At 43.9% G+C, this 21,067-nt stretch overlaps 1 protein-coding gene across 1 annotated transcript; it reads right to left on the bottom strand.

Annotated features, from left to right (window-relative positions):
- Positions 1–9,229: 9,229 nt before the first annotated feature.
- Positions 9,230–19,758, bottom strand: LOC311487466 (tripartite motif-containing protein 16-like; the record flags this gene model as incomplete). Its single annotated transcript, XM_084543753.1, has 2 exons — positions 9,230–11,818; positions 12,125–19,758. The coding sequence occupies one exon, from the start codon at positions 19,756–19,758 to the stop codon at positions 18,088–18,090; it is 1,671 nt and encodes a 556-aa protein (XP_084399879.1). The 3' UTR covers positions 9,230–11,818; positions 12,125–18,087.
- Positions 19,759–21,067: the final 1,309 nt, after the last annotated feature.

Raw genomic sequence — 21,067 nt, 5'->3', positions numbered from 1 at the left:
CCGTCATCGTCTTCCTGTGTTTTGGCGGGAAATGAAGCGCATGCGTGCTGTATGCGCGTCACAAGGCGCATGCGCGGATTCAAAAAAACCGCAACACTTATGTGCAATGACTATGACACCTTTGAATATTATGTGAAAATACATAATAAAACTTACTCTTCCCACACAGTTTGTTTATTACATGAATGACATATATAGTTTTACTTGAATAATTCCAGTTCTCACTGATACGCAAGTAAAAATTGTGACAGTTAACCTGTTAAATATTACTACACCACAAAATCGTTTTTTTTTCAGTGTAGGCGGAGTTTCCGTTTTATTGACACGCCTGGACAATCTTTGCATTTCTTTTGTAAAGTTGTCAAGTTTGCCGTTAATAAGAAAAACTGACTATACTTAATTTTAGTTGTAGTAACACAGTAAAGTAGGAGGAAGACTCGTCTGGTTGTTTCTTCTTTCAGTCTACATTCTTTCTGCTCTGGATAGACGATGAAAACTATCACAACACCTCGTCTAAACCCACAGTGAACACAAAACATCCAGTTTACTCAATAAAATAAAAACTGTACTGACAACAATAACTCTAAGACCTGATTGTTCCATCAAACAGTACAGAAATCATTCTAGACAACAACAAACACACAACATCACAACACAATCAGTTATCTACTTAAAGAAGTTTAGCAGATAACTGAATAGATAAGGAAAGACATAGTTAAGGATAAACTGCTGATAAACTCTCCACACCATGATACAACAGTCCAGACTGGCTGTAAGGGACCAGAGAAAAAACAGACTCCCGGAGAAGGAGGAGTCTTCTCCCTCCTCCTCTGGTTTGATTGGTCAAATTTTTATTTTTATTAATTTATTGTTGAATGAGTTGGGCCCTCCAATTAATTGGTGTCATAATGTATTTCAAATATACTGTTAACATCAACTGAGAGAATGAACTTTGTGTCTCACAGCCTTCTCAACATATTGGACATTCTGGGGACCCTTGGGGACGCAAAATGGTTTAGTTCGCCCATAGACACCAGCGACGACAAGTAAGTCTGTAAACCCAGATTGAATGACCTGGAGGACTGATGTCATCATGCCGCCCAAAAAACACAAATGGGGTACCAGAGAAAAAAAGAGTGGAAAGAAAAAGAAATAAGGCAGAATGAAGGGAAGCAACTGTTAACTGCTTTCTTTCCGAAAGGTGAACCGAGTTTACTTGTTGTGTAACTGCATCCAGTTAATGTTAACGTTGTCGTAGTCCAGACAGCATGCAGTTTGTCAGTTGCCAATGTTTGTATGCTAAAGTCTGCCAACCAGGCTGCTTGCTGTCACAAGTAAAGATGATAATGGGCCAGCTAACGTTAGTTGTCAACATTAACCAGTTTGCAAACAAAAAGACCCGTCAGTGGGCATTTGATGGGATGTGAATTACATCCTGACATCTCGTATAAGGCTTTATTTCTTTTTCTGCAAGCTGAAGAACAATTTTATTGAAAAATGAGATAGTTTATTTGATTTGATTCTCTGTGTACAGTTGTTGGCTCCTGTTCAAGAATAAATGTTTTTAAATCAAAATGTGTCATGGATCAAAACGTTAGTACACAAACCAGATGTAGCCTAATGTTTATAGGTGTTTGAGCACAAGTAGGCCAAATGCATCAGTTCAGATGGTGAAAGAAAGAACTAGTCATCAATTTAATCTGATCTGATTGTAGCTTAAAACTCTATGTATGCTTTTTTTTATTTATAATTAAATGCCCCAATTTTTTTTTTATTTTTTCCTGACAAGCTTCATGCACTGGCATGGAGAGGGGCCCGCTGACATTAAGAGTGTACTGGGCCCAGAATTTGGTGCTACGCCCCTGCGCACTGTACATACATTCACGTGAGGGATATAAGAGAAATGTGAGGTTGTAACACGGTGGAGACAACAGTAGTTTGTCCTTAATTATTTTTTGTCTTTGACTGTGGGATGTGTGTCTTTTCTCTTGAGCTCCACTCTGTCCTGATATGTCCCTTCATATCTGAACTTTGGACATGGATGTAACCAAGATGAGGTGAAGTGTGAGAGCTGACAGGCTCCGTTCACTGTAGAATCACGTTGTTCAGATCAGAGCTCAGACTAGATTCACTTCTAGCAAACAGGAACTGACATTGACACTGAGAGGTGAAATGGAGCAGAAAGGAGTTCAGCTGGACAGAAAAACCTTCTCTTGTTCCATCTGTCTGGATCTACTGAAGGATCCTGTGACTACTTGGACACAGCTATCCCACTGCTCCGTTCTCTCGTGCCTGCTTCTTGCGCGTTTTGTTGCAGTAATCCACATCTGCCATCTTGTGGGATCTTCGGGAATTGCAGACCAGCGTGTGTCAAGGGCCGGTGGTTTTCATTGTCTTTCTTTTCTTTTTTGCCGAATACATTACGCAGGAAGGACCAAAGGGGGTTGGTGTTTAACAATGTGGTTGGGCCAGCCCAGTGTCAATCGGCCCTCTGATCTTGTTGCTTCCTTTGCTTTGTTTGCAAAACTGAGAAAAACGTGAACATAAAACAAGAAATCTTTCAAAAACAAAACATATAATACTATTATAGACATATTACGTCCAGACACTTTGTTTCCAAGGCAGAAGTTTATCAGATGGTTGCATCGTTGCATTCAATCATGCATTCAACCATGCATTCCAGCCCTCCAGAAGAACAAACGTATTACAGCGTTTTAGTTGTAACTATGGATGCCAGGCATTTTTATTATGACTTTAATCATAGTCAGATATTTAGTAGTTATTTTTAATAACGTCCCTGTAGCATTAAAACATCTTCATCTTCTTCTGTTTTAATGGCGGTCAGCATGGAGTTCACTCAGTCAATCTGCAACCAAACAACAACAACATCCAACGTGTTCTAAGTTTATAATGTAGATTACAGGTGGATTAGTTTGTTTTCCAGGATTAAAAACATTTTGAAACACTGAAAGCTGAAAACCAGCATGACTGGCAGCTACTGCCACATTACCAGGCACCGGTGAGACGGAGGAAATGGACAATAAGATGGACAACACCTCTCTATGTAGGGTGGCCCCATGAGCTGATTGGTTAATGAGGCTGAGAGGGGAGCAAAGCAGCACACTCACCATCATGAGAGCCAGGATGGAGCATCTCATCCTGCTACACCTACCTTCTTTTTCTAAAACATACAAACAACCAGTAGAACTGCTGCTACTGCTGCTATCACTCCATCATGTTGGCTTCTTCTTCCTCCAGTCTCTGGTCCTAGACTTGATCTTGGTCTCTGAGTTTGAGGCTGATCAGCAGCTGCTGGAAAGAACATCAAAATATTAGTTGACACTTTTTCATGTCTCAAAAATCAGTCAGCATCTTTAAAAAGGACTTCTAGTAACTTCTACTGTATCAGCTTACCAGTGACGTTGAGTTCACATCTGCCAGAGCTGGAGCCATAATCTGTCCTCACTTCACACTGATACAGACCAGAGTCATCTGTCCTGAGTCTGGACACATGAAGTCTGATTTGTCCTTCTCTGAGGACGTCTTTGTCTCCCTGGACTCGCCCTGAAAACTGTTCATCCAGAGACTCTGACGCCTCAACACCTTCATGTACATGATACAGAATCAACTCCGTCTGATTGGTTAACAGGCTACAGATGATAAAGAGATCATTGTAGGAAGAGTCAGGTTTGGTGGTGAAGGTCCACTCCAGGGTGATGTTGTGGTTCTCCTCTGCCTGATAGGAGCTCTGTGTCACATTCACTTCAAATGTTGCTGCTGAGGAGACAGAGAGAGAAAGAGAGGAGCAGACACACTGAGAACTGGAACATGGGAGTCTTTCAACTCCATCATTGAAGACTGAGAATTGATTTGGACTTCATCAAGTCAATTTCTAAACTGACCACAGACACATGAGTTGAGGATGATGAGCAGCAGGATCCTGCAGATCATCTTCTCCCTGTGAGAGGAGACAGAGGTGAAGAGTCATGAACACATGAGGTCAAAGGTCACTCTCTGCAGATACAATAAGGACAATCTACAGTCTGACTTCATTCAGTCGTTCCAACATCTGATCCTGTTCTTCATCCTGTTTGTTCCAAACCACCGACCAAAGAACTTTCTGACTAAACTGCATCAACTCCAACCGCTGCAGTGGAAGCAGTCACTAGAAAAACCTGCTGTTTGTTGAAGTTTTCTCTGATCAACAAATGTGTTTCTGTCACTGATGCACTAAAGAGAAATCTTCAAGTTCCAGATCAGGTTCTGTTCACCATGGATCAACAGTAAAAGTTTAAAAGAACATTTATTTACTGCATTTAAAAATAACATTTCAAACAGAGAGCATGTGAAATGTTGTATCTTCAAATAAAGTGTTTCTGTTTATTTCAACTATGAGAACATGAATAAAGCCTTTGTTTCATTATTGCTGCTGATCATTGTTAACTGTTAGAAGATAGAGTTATTAGTCAAGTAGAACAATCAGAGCTCATAACCTCCATGGAAGAAGTTTTTAAGAATAAAGTGGAACAGTGCTCAGTTACCAACATTACCACAACCTACCAAACCAGAGAGAGACTCTGGCATCCATCCAGACAATATATCTACATGCTGCAGAGAGTTTCCTTTCACTGCTGGTTCCTCTTTCTTCAGTGGTGAGGGCATGCAGTTCTGTTTAGCATGTTAACTGCTGTGTGTCCCTCCCTTCCCCTCCCCGTCTTGAGACAATTTGTATTGTTATTGACACTATATAAATAAAATTGAATTGAATTTAGTTTGACATTAATCATCAGTTACAGTTTCCTCAAGTCCAGACTAATCACATGTGGTATTTACAGGTAAAGGTATGAATTACAGACTGCTCTACCAATGAGGTTTTTGAATAGTGACATGATAACTCATATCAGTAGAATGATTATTTACACCCAGACCTAAACCCAGTGTTCTGAGTTTTATCCTTGGTTTAGCGCCTGCCAAATAAATCTAGATATTAATTTGTTCCACGCAGAGAGCTGGGATTGTGGGATCCTACCTTTGCAGCCTTCTAAATCTTCTCTGAAAGTGTTTTACTGCATCGTATAGTCAGGCTCTCTGCATTAAATACAGGGTGAGCTGTCTGCTCCTGCTAGAGTTCAACTATCAAGTATCTGACGGGATAATGTCCAGACGGCTGGAGCTCAGCAGAGGTCCTAAACTCAGCGGTGCGCCGACACTTGGCTCAAAGCATATTCACTACTCTCTAGTCATTCAGGATTACCGTGAAGATGTGAAAATATGTGTTTACTTTAATGTTCATGTGAGGTGAGGATGTAATCAGAGTTATCTGTCTCTCTCACCCTGACGGCAGGGGTGAGACTAGGGCCAGCAAAACCAAAACAAGATGCTCACAGACGACCACACACTGGAAAGTAGTCGCCTTGCTGTGTCACTTAGTTCCTCTTAAGGTCAGAAGGACTAAGTCAACTTCAGAATATCTGTTAACCTGCTGACCTACTACACATGGACAAAGTTACAGAAGCTAAAGAGGAGGAGGAGGAGGAGGAGGACATATTGTGAAGTTGTTCCAGGTCAACTTTTAAAAGTCTGTCTCTGTCTGTTTAGATGGACAGATACAGGTGTTGTTCCTGAACGTCTAAATGTTCCAGGTCTTACTTCTCAGAGTGGGTTAAGGAGTTCCTTCAAAGATCCATGAGTCCTGATATTAGTGTGAAATCTCTCCAGGACTACTTGTAAACGCCTGCCGCTGACCCAAAGTACCTCTCATGATTTAGTTTCCTCACACACAGAATCTCACGTCCCGAGTGGGAAGAACAAACATTAGAGGAAACACTAAACTCTCAAGTCCGAGTCCAAACAGTCATTTTATTAAACGAACAAACAGCGTGACACTGGAGGACACAGAGAGTATAAAACTGCAACGTAAAGCAGCTGGAAGCTACATGCTAACAGCTGTGTAGCATGTTAGCAAGACACCAAGTAAGTCAGAGGTGTTTAAATCGTCCACAGCTTCCTCTTCAGTAGCGACGATGACCACGATGCTGTGTCAGCAGCTTCGTAGATTCACATTTAGTTACCGAGCGTGTACAGGTTAGCTAGCCCCCATAATGAGCTAATGAGCTAGCTAGCTGTTAACTAACGCTGTGTGACGTTCATACCTGGAGTCTGGAAGGAGTCCTCTTCGGTCCACGGTGTGAAACTGGTTTAACTGAAACCGGTGCTTGGTGGATTTCGGGAGTTGTCAGGAGGAACCAGAGGGTGACTGACTGACTCAGAGTTGACGCTGTTTAGATGAGAAATGACCGAAGGTAACCCGAGGTGGAGGTTCTGAGTTTGTGGTACGTAGCCTACTAGGTAGGAGTAGTAGTGTAGCCTCTCTATAAGGTAAGGGCATGTCCTAAAACTGAACAAGTAACCTGATTGGTTTATACGTAAAAGTGCTATCCAACAAAAGTCGCCTTGGTCTGAAAAAAAAACAAATGACGTAAACCAACCTAACACGCCTTCGTCGTTGGTAACCAAGGAAACCAAACTGTTCCTATGGGCCGGGCCTGTGGCCCACAGGTTATGGCTGAGCCTGTGGGCCGGGCCTGAGCCTGTGGACAGGCTAAATAGCCGTGGACAGGATACTCTGAAGTTGTATCCTCTCTCTGAAAGCCAGCAGTCATGTGTGCTCCATCAATCTTTATTCTTCTTTCTGTCATCGCTCCAGTTTATGGACTTTACATCAACGCAACTTTAGGGGACTCCGTTGAGTTTCCACTCTCTGAAAAGTGCAAGAATGCAGACTTCACCAGGCTGATGCAGCTGCGTAAGGATAACAGCCGGAGACTCGTTGCTTCCCTGGACGGCGACTGGAGACCTGGACCAGACCACCAGGACCGGATCCAGCAAAGCTCTCCCCTCACACTGAACAACGTGAATGTCAACGACAATGGGTATTACGAGTACACATGCGACGACAGCTTCGTGGTCCAGCTGGAGGTTTTCATCCCCTCTGAAGTTTACGTGCCAGAGGGTGAGGCTGTCACACTTCCATGCCACTCGGAGATCCTCACCCTCCGAGGGCAGTCAGTGATGTCTGTGCTGTGGGAGAAGGAAAAGGAGCCGGTGCTGCAGCATTATCTCTCCAACGGTGTCTCATACGGGGCAGGCTGGGAGGGAAGCCGGGTGTCGGTGCCTGAGGACTGGCTCAGACGGGGGGACTTGTCTCTCACCATCAACCAGGCTCTGCAGACACACGGAGGACTGTATTACTGCTACACGTACCGGGGGGAGGACAGGGTGCACGGCACTCCTGCAGCTGTGAGGCTGAGAGTCGGAGCAGCAGAGCACCAAACCCAGCGCACACTTCCTTCTGCTGCTACTCCCCAGGTGAGACACTGAATATACTTTACTATGAAGAATCTGCTGTCAGTTTATACACAATGTGGTTACAACAACAAAGCTGCATGCTCCAGATGGGAATGTCTTCATAAACTGTTTGTTTTGCTGCAGTTGTTGAACAGATGATAATGAGACATTTCTTGTTTCCCCTCTGTAGCCGTCTCACTGCCCACAGTGGACAGAGACCACCTGGATCCTGACTGCAGTACTGATTGTCCTTTCAGCCATTTGGTTGGTCTGCAAGCTGAGGAGCAAGCTGAAGGAACGGATTGTCTTCTGACGTTGGAGGAGGGTTTGAAGAGGACAGCACAGTCCCCCACACCAGTGAAGTCAAGTGTTTCCACTGAGATGGTTGATGAAACAGACTGTTGCTCTGGAGCAACTTCACTAAAAGAAACCATGTGACCTTAAACTCTGCCTTATTTAATTTCATCAACTGTACTGCCTTACTTAGCTATATCAATGATATTTTATCAGTGTAGTAACCGTAGGTGTGTTGTGGTCGTCTGTTTAGTTCCACCTTCACTGTCTTCTAGTTAACTCCCCCTGTGGCTTCCCACCAGCTTCCCTCGTGGAGCAATAACCATCTGTTTGTTCACTCAGCAGAGGGTAGCTACACTTAGAGGGTTAGGACCTTACTCAGGACGCCTCAGGGAGATGTGAACCCGTGACCTTGTGGCCCCGAAGCTGCTTCTCTAACCACTGTAGTCTCATCTCCCCCAAATCAGGGATCAAGCTCGGGCTGCACCGAATCCTACCCGTAGACCACCTGGTACTAAAACCCCTGCAGGCACAGGGAGAACATGTCTGGTTCCTGAAGCGTCAGTGCTCTCCACTTCACTAGCAGGGTGCTTGCTACCATGTGTTCACAGATAGAATGAGTTCAAATGCAGGAAACAGATTCCATGTACATGTTTAGACTGTATATAAAGCCAAATTACACCTTTTTCTTTCTTTTTCTTTATCATCCGGATGCTGGACGTGTTTCCAACTCAATATCAATAAAGTTGATTTGATCAGAATCACTCTCTTGTCTCTATTAACATTTCCACATTAAATTAGTATTTACTTTAATACAGGACATTAAGGGAACATGAAGATACAATAAAAGTAATGACCGTTAATCCACTGGCATTGTGTCTATTTACAAGTTGATTTTAATGGCAACATAAAAAGCAAATTAAAGCGATTCTTCCTGTTTTACTCGCTGGACTTTCAAACATCAGAGCAGAGCCCAAACATCAGCCAAAGCACCTGGACTGCCTTATGAGAGGTGAGATGTTTCTGGTCATAACCGCGGCGTAGATAGTTGCCCTGCACTGAAGCCGACACCACGGCCTCATGTGCTTCTCTACAGAGTGTAAAACATCACGGTGACACAGACCAGAAGAAGGTGACGACGTCTGCATCTAATGTAGATCTAGTTCTGTATTACTTGGTCCAGAACAGGAAGGTCTTTCAGAGTCGTGCCTGTAGTGTTGCTTCACACTTTCAGCGAATCCTGAAAAAAAATCAAACTGTGAGACTGTGGAGCTTTAAGATAATAAGCTTATAGCTCCACCACCTGGCCAAGATTTGGAATTTCAGTTGTGACTATTCACTGAATTCTGCTAATAAATAATTGTAATATAATAATTGCTTTCTTTATTTTTTCTGCAAATGAAAATGTTGTGATGGTGTCCTGACCGAGATCAAGAACTAAATCTAGTTTGTAAAAATCACCACTTGACAGAAAGTCTTCTCATTTCTTTGTGACTGAGCTGTTTCGGTGAAGAGAGTTGACTGACTGACAAACGTTCTGTCGTGGATTTTTCTATTTACTTTGAATAAAAAGATCTCAAGTCAAAGGTCTTGTCTTTGTGAGTTTTATTGCATCAAACAAAGGTATACCGTTCGCGAAGGGGGGGAGAATCATACACAGAACAACACAGACTGTGAATGCTCCGAGGACTCTCTCCGGGGCAGTTTTGGTCTTACAAGATATTTTATACTTCAAACTAGGCGTTGTCACTTTGCATATGGTACAGTTACTTCACATTCATTGGTTCTTGTCCTTCGTATGACATTATAATTTCTGTTAGTTTGCCCAACAACAGTGTGACCTTGAGAAGGTTCTCGTGTATCAACTGTTATCTGCAGATGTTCGTGTGTGAGCGAGAGAAAGAACAGTTCACAGAAACTTCCGAGCGCATCCCTAGACCTTTCTCATTAGTGGCAGTCAGTAACAGTTACATGCATAACAGTCAACACTAAAAATCAAAAATTTCCACTACAATTCCCTCCTTTTGATTATATGTAATCAACACAATATATGCATATAAAATAAAATGTCAAGCCATCAGAATCAAAGACCATCACGCAACACAAGAACCCAATGAGATCAAATGTGAAACAAGTAATAAACAATCAAACAAATAAATGCATCAACATTGATTAAGATGGTGTTGTAAAAGAAAACACAATTAAACACAGAATCACGTTATTATTATTTGACTCACGTGAAATAATATCATGATGTAATATTCACACCCCTCTTATATAGCATGTCAGCTTATCTAACATGTGATCCATGAATCCCACCTTCCCGTCAACAAGGACCGCTGGAGGCAAACCCTCAATGGGATAAAGAACCCCTGAAACACCTTCTAACAAGTGTTAGAAGGGCTCACGGTGGAAATCACAGCCACATGAACCTACTTACAGGAAGCCAAAAACCTCCCCTTTCTTGACGAGAGGAGGCAAAAAGACCCCTGCGCTAACTATTCTAACCATGGAGTCAGACCTACGGGAAAAACCTCAATGTCGTGGAGGAAAACCCAAAGTCTAGTCTCATCCAGATGATGTCATAAGGGTGTGTAATCACTTGGTACAACACATGAATCAATAACAGTAATACACGCAGATTACATAACAATTTAATGTGATGATTATTGGCAATCAGTGTCAGACTAAATGTATGAAGGTAAATATGAAATCTTCAAAGTGGAATTACAGTAAACAAAACAAAGCAATCATAATGATGTAATAGTAGTAACTGTTGACAGGAGGAATGATCTTTAACCCATGTGCTGAGCGCACAGTAGAAGGCCACCACCATGGAGAGGTTACTAGCACATACGATGCATGGTGGTATGGAATCCATCTCCTTGATCTTCAACTTCTCCAAACGTGTTAGCCATCCAAGAAGAGAACGGGTTATCTATGCCGGAGTTTGCAGCCAGCTCCTCACTTAAAGAGGTCAGACCCGCAAGGGCTCGGGTCACGGAACCATCTGGGGCTTGAACACATTGGATGACGACGAAGCCGGAGGCGTCCGTCCTGGACACAGATCGCTTAGAGACATCTAGTGGTGTGTCGGCTGGATGGGTCGTCGTAGATGGGATGGAGGTGGGTGCAGGATCTTTCAGTTGCAGCCACAGCCATGGGGTGATTATGACGACAGCCAGGATCAGGAGAATGCAGATCGTTCCTCGCAGACCGCAGGGCCCAGGATGTCTGAAGGGATGCCAGGGGCATGGTCTTTCCATGTTGTTCTGCCTCTCAGTCAATGGCAGGAAGAGGATGCTCCGTCTCTAGTGGGAGGTGTCCACGCTCGTTGTCAGCTCAGGGACCCGTTTGCAGTGGGTGGCGTGTATCCAAGTGGCCCTCTCAGCAACTTTCACGGCCGTGTGGGTGGTGAGGAGGATCTGGTACGGTCCCAGCCAACGCTGATGCTTCCACGTCTTTCGTCTGAAGTTCTTGACGACCACGTAGTCTCCAGGTTTGAATGGATACAGCGGGGTCTCAGCAGAGGGTGGTAGGGTTGCTTTTACCTGTTCTCTGATCTTAGACAGACATTTTGTTAGAGAAATACAGTAAGTTATCAGATTTTCTTAGCAGAGAGTGGTTTCCATTGGGGGTCCCGAAGGTCCCACCCCAACGTTCGGAGTTCCTGCAAACAAAATCTCAAAAGGGGACAGGTTACATCGTGTGCGCACTCGCATTCTCATGTACATAAGCACAATAGGCAGACATTTGGGCCAGCTGAGGTTGGTGTCTTGACAACACTTGACTAATTTTTGTTTCAATATGCCATTTTGCCTCTCTACAGCACCTCCCGATTGTGGATGGTAGGAACAATGTGCTTTGAGGTCAAATTTAAGTTGTGCGGACAGCTGCTGTATGGCTTCATTAACAAAGTGGGAGCCATTGTCTGAAGACAGTTTCTCAGGGATTCCCCATCTGGGAATGATTTCTGTCAACAGCGCATTCGTCACCACCACGGCGGTTGCATGTTTGGCTGGAAACGCTTCAACCCATTTTGAGAACATATCCACCATGACCAGACAGTATTTCTTACCTTCGCTTGGGGTGAGTTCAATAAAATCCATCATAACATGTTGAAATGGTCTGTCTGGTGCAGGATGTGCTGCTTGATGTGTCAGAGGTTTTGGTCTGCCTGGGTTATTTTGGGCACAAATCAAAAATCATCCGCAAATGTTGAAAAACCTTTTGTGAACCAATGTTTTTGCACTATAGCACACATCCCTCCTTTTGACGAATGGTCAAGACCATGAGACAACTTAGCATAGGGCAAAAACAGTTTTCTAGGCAAACACGGTTTGCGATCAGGGCCCCTCCATACGCCTTCCGAAAACACACAGCCATGCTGGGCCCAAGGCGCACTTACAGACAGCCACACTGGAGGGCAACAGGATAGCTTCCAACAGTGCCACTACTTTGTCATGGTGGAGAACAGGTTTACCATCAGATTTGAGGAATTTGCGATGTTTCCAAAGGGCGCCAAAGTCATGCACAACCCCGAAGGCGTAACGGGAATCAGTGTAGATATTAACGGATTTCCCACTGGCTAGTTTGCACGCCTCAGTCAGGGCCACAAGTTCTGCTGCCTGTGCAGAGTAATGAGAAGGCAGAGGAGATGAACAGATCACAGAAACATCATCAACAACAGAAAAGCCAGCGTGGGCCGTTCCGCGCTCGGGATCTCTGAAAGCAGAACCATCAACATAAAAGATTAGATCAGGGTTAGTTAGAGGGGTGTCCTTTAAGTCTGGTCTTGGAGTGCAGGTGTGCTGGAGTTCTGCAAGACAAGAGTGAGGTTCGCCATCATCTGGCAGAGGCATGAGAGTAGCAGGATTAAGGACAGAACATTTCTTAACCTGAACATTTGGAAGTCCTAAGAGTGTGGTGTGATATCTGAGCCACCGTGCTGGCGTGAGGTGTGAGGTTTTCTGTTCTTGCAAAATGTGTGCCACAGAATGAGGTACAAAGAAGTTAAGGTGGTTATAACCCACAAAGTCACGTGAGGCCAACACTGCGGACTCACAGGCCGCTACTGCACGCAAACACGATGGGAGACCTCTGGCCACTGGATCTAAGAGACGGGAGAAGTAACCCACTGGTTTGAGCTGACCGCCGTGTTCCTGTAAGAGAACAGAGGTCATACAACCTCATCCACAAACTGAGTGAATGGTTTTTCAGGGTCAGGTATCCCCAACGTAGGAGTGGACTGCAGGGCCAGTTTGAGGTCTTCAAACGCTGCGTCTGCCTCTGGGGTCCACGTGACAAGGCTATGGGCAGTCAGGTCCCTTTGATAGGCAATATCCCTCAGCGGACGTTCTTTCTCCGAAAAATTGGGAATAAAATGCCGACAGTAGGAACACATGCCTAGAAATGAGAGAACCTGTTTTTTAGTTTTCGGTTTCGGAGTGTTAACCACCGCCTCAACACGTGAGGGGGAGAGGGATTTGCCGTCAGGGGTAAGAATATGACCCAAAAACGTGACCTGCTGTTGCACAAACTGCAGTTTTGACAATGAAGCTTTGTGAACTTCTGCCGCTAGATGGCGTAAGAGGAGGATGGTGTCTGTCTCACACTGTTCCTTCGTAGGGGCTGCGATGAGAAGGTCATCAACATATTGCAGCAAGACCGATCCTGGGGAGAGTGTGAGAGAAGAGAGACTTCGAGATAAAGCTTGACAGAAAAGGGTGGGGCTGCAAGTGAGCCCCTGGCAAAGTCTGGTCCAGGTATATCTCTTTCCTCCGAATTGGAACGCGAACCAGAACTGGGAGTTTTCATGCACTGGAACTGAAGAGAAAGCATTTGAGAGATCAACCACAGAAAACCACTGAGACGTGGAGGGCACTTGACTCAAGATAGTGTAAGGGTTGGGAACATTCGGAGTCGGTGCGATAATAGCAGCATTTACGGCTTGTAGATCTTGAACAAAACGCCACTCAGTGGGCTGGCCTGCTGGGCGGAACTTCTTTACTGGAAAAATGGGAGTTTGTACAGGGGAGTCTTCGCATGGTATTATAATACCTGCTTTAAGAAGAGATTCAAAAACAGGAGTGATGCCATCTATTGCTTCTTTGCGCAAAGGGTACTGGCGCTGTTGAGGCCTGTACGCAGATTTGGGAGTGATTTGAACCGGTTCACAATTTCATATAAGGCCTACGTCATATTTGTGCGCTGCCCATAACGTACTTGGGACTTGTGCGAAGAGCGGAGAGATCTCTGTCGGTTTCGCTGCATGTGTGTGTGCAGCAGATAAAAATGCGGAAGTGGACACTCGTCTGCGCAGATCATCAACTAAGTGAGCAGTGCGCAGACAGTGAGCTCTCATAGTGAGAGGGTGTCTGTGAGCTTGAAGAGAGAAAGAGAAAAAAGCTCCTGTATGTATGGGGGAGAGAACCCAGTCGTTTGCTTCTTTACACAGTCTTACAAATAAACCTAAATCACGCCACTGTTCAGATGGAGCTTTAGAAAGTGAAATGTGTGGATAAGAGTTATAAACATCATAGAGTTTCTTCTGAGCAGATGTGAGTGCCACTGCTGCAGCACAGAGTGTGCCATCAGTGTAGATATCAGTGATTGTCAGTTGATCATTCGGATCTTTAAAGAATTTCTTTTCATACTCAGAATCTGGGCCTCCTTTGCTTACAAAAGAGGTACAATGTAAGTTTTCTGGTTTCATGCACTCTGCAGAGGCGGTGATCAGGGGGGCAGCTGTGGTGGTTAAATAGTTTAAAAAGTCATAATTCATCCACCACTGATAAGCATACAGCGGTGTGTTTGGGCTGACCTTCACACAAGTGAAAGACAAAGATTCATCTGTTTCTAATTTGGGACGAGTCACTTGCACTCCAGAGGGGGTGCAAATCAACACAATACCAAATGCGCACATCAGGTCTCGGCCCAGAAGATTCACCGGACACATGTCAGACATCAAAAAGGAGTGTTTAGTTTTACAGGTGTCCCCTTCAAAAACCCAGGAGCAAGTAACTGGCTTACTATAATTTTCTTTCGTACGAGAACCACAAGCACTCATAGAGAAAGTATAGCGACCGCTGGTAGGCAGGGACATTTCAGAGGTTCTTAACACAGAGTGTGTTGCCCCAGAATCAACTAGAAATTCTAAGTCCTTGCCTTGGATACTGCATGTTATTATGGGCATTTCTTTATAACCTGAAGAAGACAGACATGCATATGTTCCCTGCTCTGGGGGCTTCTCTAAATCCCTTATCTTATCCTGTACTAAGCCAAGCATTGTATCAGTGCAAAGCAGCTCTTCATTGCAAGAAGCGGGTGTGGGTGTTGTTGTGTGTGCGGTTACATTACCAACTCCTCTCTGTGGTAGTCAGTCCGAGGCAAAGGAGGTCCGTCCGAGCTGAGGGTCCCATCCGCCTCTGCGATTTCCTCTGTCCTCCCCCCATGGCACCTCTGGACAGTCTCTGGCCCAATGCCCATCTTTGCCGCATGCGAAGCATTTGTTGGGTTCATACGAACTGTACCTGCGGCCATATCCTCGTCTCCATCCTCTGCTTAGTCTGTTGAATGGGCGCTCATCCAGGTGAGCCAAAGCGAGCTGAGCATTCAGAGTGGCTGCATTCCTTTGCTTGGAGGCCTTATCTCTCCTTTTTTTTTTTTTTTTCTTTCTGCTCCCCGTGCTTGCCGTGTTTGAGGAGCTCTGAGAGTCTGTTATCAGCCCACCCGCCGACCAGGGTGGAGCGCACTTGTGTGAAGATGGGCTTTCGGAGACCTTCCTCGAAAGCTGCTGATGTTGTCCAGGGTACGGTGGAGGTTGTTGTCCGTCAGATAGGCGACCAGGCAGGGCGGGAAATATAGTCGTAAATATAGTCGTCCTTTTTGCCTCGGACCCCACCGGACAGAGAGGGAAAAAAAGAAGTGGGAGTGTGGTGTATCAGTACAAGCATTTTTTTTTTTTTTTTTTTTTTTTTTTCAGTTGTCTCTGTCTTCCTCTCCTTTTCCTTGTCTACCTTTGGTAACATTTTCCCTGTCTGTTTTCTATCTCTACATTCCACTTCAGTCATCCACTGTTTAAGACATCTCACATTTTCCTCTATACATTCTAACGACTTCCTCTCGATCTTTCTTTTTGACCTAATATCTTCCTCTTTCTTTTTAAAACAAATTTGCAACTGTTGCAGTTGTTTCATACTAAAACTGCCTTTGAGAATTATAATAAAAAAATTAACAACCTGATTTAATTTAAAGTCTTATAATATCAGTCATCTATAGAATGAGGCTGCATGTTCAGCAGAAACTCAAATATTACATAAAAATCAACATCTAAACCGTCTTTTCCCAGATCAAGGCATTCATTCCTTTATCCAATATTGAGCACAATTTAAACTTGTTTCCCCATATTTCTTTCTCATGACATCAAAAATTGGACCCCGGAGTTCGGTTGGTTGGTTCTTACTCCCATTAGACCCCATGGTGTCTATTCCTTTAAGATTATCAGGCGTCCCCAATCAATCTGTGTAAACTTCTACCTTTACACTGGTTTTTCCAGGTGGATACCCCGGATTATAAGAGTTACCCAAGCTCTTCACCGGACCTGGCGAGTCCCTGACTCCTTTCACTTACTTACTTATTCTCTTATTCTTTTGGGTGGCTCCAGGTTGATACCCCGGACTTAAAGAGTTCCCTGAACTCCTCTCCGGACCTGGCGAGTTCCCTGAACTCCTTTTAAGTAAGTTTGGAACGTAAGAACAGAACAAACCGGACTCTCAAACCAAATTTAATTGTTTTGTATTTCTTTTACCCTTTGTAATAAAATATATGTCTTTGAATTTGCAACAAAACACACAACAGCCTTTGACTGAATTTTAAGAGATCAAAATGTCTTTACCGTTTATTTTGGAGGTTTGTTGGTTCGTTGGATTCCGAGGTGACAGCCGCGGTCCACGCAGTCGGCCCTCTCGACCTTTAAGCTGTCAGGGTTGAGGCAGGATCGTCAGTTTGTCTGAGTCCTGGATGATCAGTCGCCGTCTGCCGTGGATCCGGCGATCAGCCTGGAATCCCACTTCTGACACCAAAGTCTGTCGTGGATTTTTCTATTTACTTTGAATAAAAAGATCTCAAGTCAAAGGTCTTGTCTTTGTGAGTTTTATTGCATCAAACAAAGGTATACCGTTCGCGAAGGGGGGGAGAATCATACACAGAACAACACAGACTGTGAATGCTCCGAGGACTCTCTCGGGGCAGTTTTGGTATTACAAGATATTTTATACTTCAAACTAGGCGTTGTCACTTTGCATATGGTACAGCTACTTCACATTCATTGGTTCTTGTCCTTCGTATGACATTATAATTTCTGTTAGTTTGCCCAACAACAGTGTGACCTTGAGAAGGTTCTCGTGTATCAACTGTTATCTGCAGATGTTCGTGTGTGAGCGAGAGAAAGAACAGTTCACAGAAACTTCCGAGCGCATCCCTAGACCTTTCTCATTAGTGGCAGTCAGTAACAGTTACATGCATAACAGTCAACACTAAAAATCAAAAATTTCCACTACAGTTCTTCTGCTCTAAACGTGAACTTTGTACGTTGTAGTGTTTCAGGAGGAAAACTGCCTCAGTTATTCTCTCATATTAGCTCCACATTTTCTCAATGGGCTTTGTTTGAGATCCTTGAATAAAGACAGGAGACGGTCATTTCTTCATGTATGACAAACAGCAGCTTTATTCATCATGTGAAGCTTCAGTTTGTTCTCCCATTAAATCAGTAAAGTCTGATAAATGACTCTTGTTCAGTGATTTCATGATTCACAGATTCACTTCATCCACACAATCAGTTAGTTGGACTCAGAATATCAGCTATGTACAATCAAATAATGACTGATGTCCTGATTGATGATGATCATGATCACTACAGTTGACATGAGCTCGTCTGTTCCTCAGTTTGAACAACAACAACAACATGTGGTTTCCAAACCAATCAATGGAGATATAATTGTAGATTTATTTCTTTCCAAAGTCAGAACTAAATCTCTGTGATAAAGGAAGGTCTGCTGATTTCTCTGTTGAGGTGCATGCAGCGGAAGAGAAACAACAACATACAAACACATCAACACAAATATTCATGAGACGTTCAGAGCACAGACAAGTTTAGATGTTCATGTGGACAAATGTCAGTTTAGCTGAATCAAAGTCATGGTGAGCAGTGAGAGCCTCTGTGGCTAAACAGACACAGGAAGGAGCGCCACCCAAACAAAGTCCAACATCAAGCAAACAACAAACCAGGAGACGTCAAAGTACCGCCCAGAAAGTGTGATTGACAGCTGATCTATGTGCAGTGAAGACATAACACAACAATTAGCTCTCAGCTACAACGATGGAGACCAAATCACCTGGAGACTAAAAGACACATTTTAACCAACTGTCCCCTGAAGCGACTTTTGTCTATTTGACTTTAATCAACTCAGCAGAGGATCCAACAAAAAGACCAAGTCCAGCATAGAGAGGCTGAGTGAATGTGGTCTGGACTCTGTGGAGGAGAGTCATGGTTTCAGAGACGCTGTAGAAAGACAGAATACCTGCCCTGTGATCCAGGTACACTCCTACTCTGGAGGAAACAGGACCTGAGACGTCAGATGAGACTTTGTTGTAGTGAAATCTATAACTGTTTGTTTCACAACGTAATGACCAAGATTTGTCATTGGATCCAAACCAACATTCATCTGAGCACCCTGCTCTGCTGATATTCTTGTATGCGACTGCTGCACAAACTTTTCTTCCTCTCCACTGCACCTCCCAGTAACAACGTCCAGTCAGACTCTCTCTACTCAGGACCTGCCAACAACCAGTGAATCTGTCTGGATGATAAGAATAAGACTGTTGTTGTTTCATTACTGTTACTTTTCTGTTCCCGTCAGTTAATAACAGCTCTATGTGTCCTGTGTTTGGATCCAGTGTGATTTCACGTGAATATTTCAAGAATTCATCTCTGGTCTTTGGCTCTGGTTGTGGCAGTAAAACATCCACTTCAGTCACTGTCAGTGAGATGTTTGTCCATGTCTTTCTCAGAATGTCCTTTAGTTTCTCTCTGGTCTCTGTCACAGCTGCTTTGACGTCCTCAAAGTTCCTCAGACGATGAATCTTGATGCTGGATGAGTGTGTAGACTCACTGGGTGGTGGCAGTGAGGGGTAGTTGTGTAGAAACTGGTTGTGATCCTCTGTGTTTAAGAGCTGCTTCAGCTCGGAGCCTTTCCTCTCCAGCTCAGTGATCTCCTGCTCCAGCTTCTCCTGAAGGTCTTTGACTCGACTCTTTTCAGTTTCCTGCTGGGATCTGACCAGCTGCGTCACATCAGAGCTTGTTTTCTGGATGAGACGGATCATCTCAGCGAAGATCTCCTGACTGTCCTTCACTGTTTTATCAGCAGAGCCATTGATGGCCTTCAGCTCCTGTCCAAGCAGCTCCACATCTTTCTTTCTCTCCTGGATTCCCTGCAGGATTTTTTTTAGCATCACCTCCACCTCCTTCTGCTTCTCTTTCCTTTCTGCTGCAGCTGAGACAGCTTCATGGCCTTTATGTTCATCCATTAAACAGAGATAACAGATAGTCTGCTGATCAGTACGACAGAAAATCTTCATCACCTCATCATGATGAGAGCAGATGTTCTCCTGGAGCTTCTTGGAGGGCTCTACCAGCTTGTGTTTCTTTAATGGAGCTGCATCATAGTGAGGTTGGAGGTGTTTCTCACAGTAAGAGGCCAGACAGACCAGACAGGACTTGAAGGCTTTCAGCTTCCTCCCAGTGCAGACATCACAGGCCACATCTTCAGGTCCAGCATAGCAGTGATCAGCTGGAGCAGCTTGGAGTCCAGTCTTCTTCAGCTGCTCCACTAACTCTGCTAACATGGTGTTTTTCTCCAGGACAGGCCTCGGTGTGAAAGTCTTCCTGCACTGAGGGCAGCTGTAGATTCCCTTCTGGTCTTCTTCATCCCAGTGGCTTTTAATACAGTTCATGCAGTAGTTGTGTCCACAGTGTATAGACACAGGATCCTTCAGTAGATCCAGACAGATGGAACAAGAGATGGTTTCTCTGTCCAGCTGAACTCCTTTCTGCTCCATTTCACCTCTCAGTGTCGATGACTGTGTGAGTTTCTGTTTGCTAGAAGTGAAACTAGTCTGAGCTCTGATCTGAACAACATGTGATTCTACAGTGAATGGAGCTTATCAGCTATGACACTTCACCACATGCTGGTCACACCCATCTTCAATGTAGAGATCTAAAGGGGAGGGAACAAGAAAACATGAGGAAATATTATTGGAGCTGCTCCAGGAAGAGGGAGGAGTTTTCAGACATTGACTTATTCCAGTAAGAGGAGCTATTTCAAGCAGATGCAGCTGTTCCAACGAGAGCATAAACTACATTAACAGTAACAGACTGAACTGGATATTTCTAATAAATTAATAGTTGATTGTCTAAAATTGTGAGGATCCATGATTAGTAGAATAAACAAATTACCTTTTAAATCAGAGGTCCTCATTTAGCAGGTCATGGACCAGTACCAGACAACAAACCATTTACATCATTGTAGGTTATCTGTGCTGCAGACGCACTGAACTTGTCGTGTCCTCTCACCACCAGGGGGAGCTCTCTGACAGAGTTTTCAGCTGTTTTGTATCACCGCTACCATCAATAGCAGCATGCCATAATTCAAATAAAGCAAATGCTTGAAATCTAATGAAAAGTGTAACACTAAACTGTAAAAGCTCACATACATTTAGAGCGTACATTTTACAGTATTTCTGCAACACATTTCAAATGTGTCTCTGATCTCCTGATGCATTCTGTGATGGTTCTGGTTTTGTTTCACCTGCGTTCACGTTTTGAGCTTCGTTCATGTTTCATGTTTCCTTTTATTCTGTTTTTGATTTCCTGTTGTGTTACGTCCATGTTTTCCTTTTGATTAGATCATCGATTTCACCTTGTGTTGTTTCTTGATGTGTGTCACCTGTGTCTCGTCACCCCTCTGTTCCTCGTGTGTGCATGTATAGCCCTGCCTTCCCCTTTGTTCCTTGTCGCATCATTCTACTGTTTTTTGTTTTTTTTTTACTCCTGTGTGTGTCACCAGTGCCCCTCAGTGATTTTCGTCTGTAGTCTCTTGTTACCTTTTTTGACTTTTGAAAGTTTAGATTTTTGTTTGTTGGAGTTCCTGCTTTTTCTGCAGTGCTTTTTGTTTCCTTTTGTTTAATTAAACTCAGTTCTTTGTACCTCCTCACGCTTCCTCCTGCATTGGGTCCTACCCCCCCCCCATAAAACGTAACGCATTCGTCTGTTTTCAGGTGTCATGAACTGACTCAAATGGTCACAACAACCGAGAGACACACCAGTATTTAATCCAATCAATACTTCATTAACTCAACTTAATGTGCC

This window comes from Chelon labrosus, assembly GCF_963514085.1.
Source record: "Chelon labrosus genome assembly, chromosome: 1".
Lineage (NCBI taxonomy): Eukaryota > Metazoa > Chordata > Actinopteri > Mugiliformes > Mugilidae > Chelon > Chelon labrosus.
The sequence above is the reverse complement of the archived record's forward strand: the minus strand, read 5'-3'. Positions and strand labels throughout refer to the sequence as shown.